This window comes from Oncorhynchus keta, chromosome 33, assembly GCF_023373465.1.
Source record: "Oncorhynchus keta strain PuntledgeMale-10-30-2019 chromosome 33, Oket_V2, whole genome shotgun sequence".
NCBI classification, from domain to species: Eukaryota; Metazoa; Chordata; class Actinopteri; order Salmoniformes; family Salmonidae; genus Oncorhynchus; species Oncorhynchus keta.
Window position 1 is genome coordinate 25,024,349 of NC_068453.1, and position 7,097 is coordinate 25,031,445.

The 7,097-nt window shown below is 41.2% G+C and overlaps 1 protein-coding gene across 1 annotated transcript in view; it reads right to left on the minus strand.

Annotated features, from left to right (window-relative positions):
• The window catches only part of LOC118379993 (sortilin-like), a gene marked incomplete at its 5' end in the record, with an annotated part of 40,869 nt that extends 38,743 nt beyond the window's left edge, over positions 1 to 2,126 (minus strand). Inside the window, 4 exons of the mRNA XM_052491628.1 lie at positions 508 to 610; positions 709 to 785; positions 1,240 to 1,298; positions 2,075 to 2,126. Coding sequence (XP_052347588.1) covers positions 508 to 610; positions 709 to 785; positions 1,240 to 1,298; positions 2,075 to 2,126 — 291 coding nt within the window. The remainder of the gene's footprint in view (positions 1 to 507; positions 611 to 708; positions 786 to 1,239; positions 1,299 to 2,074) is intronic.
• Between the last annotated feature and the right edge of the window lie 4,971 nt (positions 2,127 to 7,097).

The window sequence follows — 7,097 nt, forward strand, 5'->3', positions numbered from 1 at the left end:
ATAGTCTAAACTGGCTTCCTCCCCTTGTCTTCTCTATTGTCTTCATATAAATCACCTCCCCCAACATAAAACTATGAGGCCTCATCCTGGGGTGTATTCATTAGATGCCAAACAGACAAAAACAAACTGCAACAGACCTGAATTTGTGCAATAAGAAACGCTTGCTTTTGTTTCTGAACATTTTCCGTTGCAAATTGTTTTGCTACGTTGTGCCCTAATGGATACCACCCTGATGTGGTTGTTTAGGTGCAATGGGTTTGGTGGTTTTGTTGTTCTCACTGTCTTCACACCAGTGTTCTGAGCAGCATGACCACAGTGGCATGTGGAGGAGAGTGTTGAAACTGAGCTGTGGTGGCTCAAGCTGATTGGACAGCAAGAACCAAGACGGCTGACGTGTCTGCACATGCACGCCAGACAGTCACAAACACACATACACACAGACACACACACAGACTGTCATCAGCCAGAATGCTTTCCTGCATGTACACTTGTGATCAGGCAGCTTACCTGTTGAGAGTTCCCTGGTCCAGCCAGAAGTCCAAATTCCTTCCTTATGAAGGTGTTATTGATGAGATGAGAAATATCATGGAAAGACTTGCCATAGTCTGCACTGAGAGGGGAGTATAACGAGCCAAAATGTCAGAACACTGGCTCGGTTCATCTAGAGACACAAACAGACAGACAGACATATTGCCACCATCCACTAACCTGCGGTACAATCGTGAAGAACCGCCCTCGAAGAAGGAATCTAGAGGAGCACTGATTGTAGACAACACCAAGATTACCTGGTGGGACACAAATGAACACTTGGCTAAACTTCACCATGACTGTACTATTACCAGTTTATGCAGTTAGCAATTCGCATTTATCCACCCGTCACTACAAGCAACCACTCAATCTCTCACTCAGTAACTCACTCAATCAATCACTCAATCAACAAATCAATAAATGAACCAATCACTCAATCAACCAAATTAAAAAACTGTTGTCAAAGGTTTAAAAGGTTTCCTCTCTCCTCGTCCCCTTTCCTTTCCTTCATCTGCATCGGTGTGAGAGAACTGGACAGGTGAAAGCAAATGATCACGTTGCCTCACTGTCTGGTTACCGCAGGTGGAAGAGAGGAAACGATGGGAGGAAGCTACTCCAGCGTACTGAGCTGCACCCCTTTCAGATGCACCCAATGAGTGATGATGACAATGATGCTACATCCATCATCCATGAAGTGACGACCATACGTACCCCTGTCCCGTCTCCAACCCATGTGACAGTAAAACTGGAGCCATCGTCACCATGAAACCCTGTCTGAAAGAGAGAGAGAGAGAGAGAGAGAGAGAGAGAGAGAGAGAGAGAGAGAGAGAGAGAGAGAGAGAGAGAGAGAGAGAGAGAGAGAGAGAGAGAGAGAGAGAGAGAGAGACAGAGAGAGAGAGAGAGAGAGACAGAGAGAGAGACAGAGAGAGAGACAGAGAGACAGAGAGAGACAGAGAGAGACAGAGAGAGAGAGAGAGAGAGAGAGAGAGAGAGAGAGAGAGAGAGAGAGAGACAGAGAGAGAGACAGAGAGACAGAGAGAGACAGAGAGAGACAGAGAGAGACAGAGAGAGAGAGACAGAGAGAGACAGAGAGAGAGAGAGAGAGAAGTTGAGGGACAGTGTCTGACTGACCAACCAAACTGCACATGTCCTCTATGCTTATTGTTATTATTCAATGCATGGTTATTTTTACCCTTGGTTATTTTTGTTACTGTTGTCCAGTTGACAATATCGATTATTATTAATTATGTAAATATTGTAAATCTCCAAAGAAAGCTTTGGCACATTGTCACGTCATGCCAGTAAAGCAAATTGAATTGAGAAAGAGGGAGTGAGACTCAACTTAATATTTTTCCTCACATACACCCATAACATCACACCTTCAGAGCTGATGAACCTTGTGACAATCCAGGTAGCCCTACCCCAAAAAACCCCAAGTAGCCCTACACAAAATCATTCATAATGCAATTGCAAAAGTAAAACTGCGGTGTTGATGCTATAGTAATTGATAAAGTACGTCAAAAACAGCACTGATATATGCTCTCACCTCGTGTGTATTTTGATCCAACACCCGGTGTTCTAATGGTGTGAGAGGGAGTTTACAAGCGGTGAAAGTGGGTCTTGGAGAAGCTGTGGTATCCCTTTCTGGTCGTGAGAGGACTTGGCGTTGGTCCCCATCTTGCTGAGTCTGATGGAAAGACACCGTTCTCCGGTTTCGTTGCTCTTTGCACTGACCCCTCACACCCAGAAGAAGCAAGCATGCCCCCCCGAGGACCAAAAGTCTCCAAGTCATTTTGATGTGGTGGGCTAAATAACTGTAAAATCCTAAATCCCACAGTTCGGGTCGGGTATTACAGACTAGCACTGCCTGTCGCTTCAGGTGACAAATGACAAGTGTCGCACTTGAATGGATATGGGCGGAGAGACACATGTTTGACGAGTCATTTACCTAAATTCTGCTGCCAGTGGATATATGAACGGTTGTTCGCCCCCATGCCACATCCAAGTGATGTCCATACATATATAGGCTACAAAACCTCCTTCACATCAGCCACTATAACGCCTTTGCAAATACTAATAGTAAGCTACGCATATATCAGCCTATAACTCAATGTTAATGCTATAGTAGCTATAGGCTAAATTCCCTGTAGCATAACAAGTAATTTATGTATTACAAGTGTGAGAAAAGTATCTCCCACCATAGCAACATATATATACAGTAGTCTGCAAAGTATTACTACATAGAACTAAGCAACCTACCTAATAGATGTAATGTCATCAGCAACTATTTATGCGCTTCTCCCTTGTCCGGCAGACAGTGAAACAACTGTTCCAACACCGCGAGATGACGCAGTTGGCCTATAAGAGAACACTGTAGCCACTCGTATCAATTCCTTTTGTGATCTTTTTTTTTACAAGTTCATGTAGACCTGTTGTTTCTGATGAGTTGAGTTTGCTAGAGAGAGAGGAGAGACTTAGTAACATTTACATTCAATAAGTCCCTCAGTGCTTAATAACATTTTTGAGGAGACCATCATTAAACAGGCAAGAAAGATCATATCGGACTCCACACGTGTACTGAACATTGAGTCCCAGTTGATGCAACCAGGAAGGCGTTATAGGGCAAGATTTCTCGATGTGGGGTCCGGGGACCACTGGCCAAATCTCAAAATACTATAAATACTTATTTTCCACCATAATTTGCAAATAAATTCATAAAAAATCCTACAATATGATTTTCTGGATTTTTTTTCTCATTTTGTCTGTCATAGTTGAAGTGTACCTATGGTGAAAATTACAGGCCTCTCTCATCTTTTTAAGTGGGAGAACTTGCACAATTGGTGGCTGACGAAATACTTTTTTGCCCCACTGTATATACACTACCGTTCAAAAGTCACTTAGAAATGTCCTTGTTTTCCATGAAAACATACATGAAATGAGTTGCAAAATGAATAGGAAATATAGTCAAGACGTTGACAAGGTTAATAAATAATGATTTTAAATTGAAATAATAATTGTGTCCTTCAAACTTTGCTTTCGTCAAAGAATCCTCCATTTGCAGAAATTACAACCTTGCAGACCTTAGGCATTCGAGTTGGCTTGATGGACACTTCTTACGTACCATATGGTCAAGCTGCTCCCACAACAGCTCAATAGGGTTGAGATCCGGTGACTGTGCTGGCCACTCCATTATAGACAGAATACCAGATGACTGCTTCTTCCCTAAATAGTTACTGCATAGTTTGGAGCTGTGCTTTGGGTCATTGTCCTGTTGTAGGATGAAATTGGCTCCAATTACGCACCGTCCACAGGCTATGGTATGGCGTTGCAAAATGGAGCGATAACCTTCCTTCTTCAAGATCCCTTTTACCCTGTACAAATCTCCCACTTTACCACCACCAAAGCACCCCCAGACCATCACATTGCCTCCACCTTGCTTGACAGATGGAGTCAAGCACTCCTCCAGCATCTTTTCTATTTCTGCGTCTCACGATTGTTCTTCTTTGTGATCCGAACACCTCAAACCTTGATTCGTCTGTCCATAACACTTTTTTCCAATCTTCCTCTGTCCAGTGTCAGTGTTCTTTTGCCCATCTTAATCTTTTATTTTTATTGCCCAGTCTGAGATATGGCTTTTTCTTTGCAACTCTGCTTAGAAGGCCAGCATCCCGGAGTCGCCTCTTCACTGTTGACGTTGAGGCTGGTTTTGCGGGTACTATTTAATGAAGCTGCCAGTTGAGGACTTGTGAGGCGTCTGTTTCTCAAACTAGACACACTAATGTACTTGTCCTCTTGCTCAGTTGGGCACCGGGGCCTCCCACTCCTCTTTCTATTCTGGTTAGTGCCAGTTTGCGCTGTTCTGTGAAGGGAGTAGTACACAGCGTTGTACGAGATCTTCAGTTTCTTGGTAATTTCTCTCATGGAATAGCCTTCATTTCTCAGAATAAGAATAGACTGATGAGTTTCAGAAGAAAGTCGAAAGAAGGCCAGTTTTATTGCTTCTTTAATCAGAACAACAGTTTTCAGCTGTGCTAACATAATTTAAAAAGGGTTTTCTAATTATCAATTAGGCTTTTAAAATTATAAACATGGATTAGCTAACACAATATGTCATTGGAACACAGGAGTGATGGTTGCTGATAATGGGCATCTATCTGTACACCTATGTAGATATTCCATAAAAAATCTGCCGTTTCCAGCTACAATAGTCATTTACAACATTAACAATGTCTACACTGTATTTCAGATCAAATGTATGTTATTTTAATGGACAAAACATGTGCTTTTCTTTCAAAAACAAGGACAATTCTAAGTGACCCCAAACTTTTGAACGGTAATGTATATATATTACAGACGAATATATATATATTTACATGTAATTATTTGAAGAATGTTACTAATAACAACAGATTAAACACATTTTGGCCAAGGGATCTGTGGATTAAGTTCAGAGGGGACAATACATGTAGGCCTAATATTATTAATCTACAATTCAGGTTGGTAGCCCTGTCCTGCAGTCAAATGACTACTGGCCTCATGGGTGCAATGATATTCATATTTTTCATAAATAAACCTCGTTTTTTTTAACAACTGGTTTTGTTATATTTCAGTCTTCTGTGATGTATATAAAGTGTAATATTGGGTTGCAAACTCAAAATTCAATAGATTTCAACTCTATATCTGACATGGTACAGGTGTCTCCTTTTTTAAAGCCCATAACCATGTGTGTGAGGTGTATACTTTGGTTTCAATGTAGATTTGTTTAAGACTGCCAAGAAACACTCTGTGACCCTGTGTTAGCCCACTGAGTAAAAGGTTAACATGGGCAACATGGGCATGGGAGACTCACAGGGATATTGGTATCCACAGTGCTCCATCAATTATCAGTTATTTATTTGTTTACATGAATGCACTGCAATTTTTAAATATATTTTTATTGAACCTTTATTTAAGTTGGCAAGTCAGATAAGAACAAATTCTTATTTACAATGACGGCCTATACAGGCCAAATCCGGACGGCGCTGGGCTAATTGTGCGCTGCCCTATGGGACTCCCAATCACAGCCTGTTGTGATACAGCCTGGATTCGATCCAGGGTGTCTGTAGTGACGCCTTAAGCACTGAGATGCAATGCCTTAGACCGCTGTGCTACTCGGGAAAAACTGTACAATGTGTGTAGAATTGCAGGATATTAGCTTTAAAGTTGGACCAACAAACAATTTTTCTGCCCCATGATAAAATGCATAGAACTGCAGGAAATTAGCTAGAAAACTGCTAAATGTTCTCTCCGATGCCAGTAGGTGGGCCTTTAAAATGTTCCATCACAAGGCCTGAGACTTGGTTCGTCCGGCCATGTACAACACTGGAGTTGTGTTCTGATTATCAGGGGGGTCCCTTACAAATCTGCTGTCACAAAAGGGTTCCATGGCCCCAAAAAGTTTGAGAACCCGTTATGCCAAGATGCAGGCTGAACAGATATAAACATTATTTTGTCCCCGTGTCAATAGATTTTGTAAACAGCAGGGGAAACACAGAAGTTGATTAGGGAGATAACAAGTCCCAGCCTTGCTGGCATACATTCAAATGTCTGTTGTGTCAATTGATTGTATGTATTTATGTGGAATCAGCAGCACTCTTTAATTGTCCAAGTCAAATTTCCCCTCTGGGACAATGAAATATATCAAATCAAATGATATGCAAGATGAGAGAGCAACTTACATCTTAGATGCAAGGGCATAGTACAAAATGATGTGGCTAGTAGCACCAGTGGCTAATAGCCTGGCATAAAAGCATTGCATTTCAGTCAACAGTAGCATTGTCTAATAGCCCCAGTGGCTAAAAAGGCCAACCTGAAGACTATAGTGATTCTGAATGATGTAAAGGCCTACATCATTACAGAAGTTGGTCAATATGAAACTGATACATAGAACATTGAGAATAGTTAGACATCTACTGTGTCATGTTTTCTCATCATTTAGCATTTTCAGTTAATTTACTTTATTCTGTTTCCTGTGTGATCTGTGATGGAAAACACATGTAGCCTATACTATACCCTAGTTTATGCTGTGTGATCAATGAAGCAGATTACTCATGTTACTGTATATTTGAAAGCAAAGCTATGTGAGGATATGGCATCCGGCTTGGTTTCTCCTGCATCCTCATTCATTCATACAAAAAAAGGGGAGTGGTCAAAAGACAAGCAATAGTGTCTATTCATTTTATTGACAATAGCCTATAAAAGTGTTTATTCTTTACAACTTTCTTTATGACACAATATTACAGTGCATGATGAAGAGTCAATTAGTGCATAATGTAGCCCTTTTTCTTTTACACATGATGTGATCTTCAATATACAACAAATAGCCTACATGATATAGGCAAATACCATGTATACAGATTAGTACATTTTTGTCATTTAGCTCCCATCCCAGAGCGATTTAGCGTTTGCTAAATTAAGTAACTTGCTCAAGGGCACAGACAGATTTCCCCCCTCGTCAGCTCGGGGATTCAAACCTGCGATCTTTCAGTTACAGCCCCAATGCTCTACCTGCTGTCCTACCAAGTAAGTAT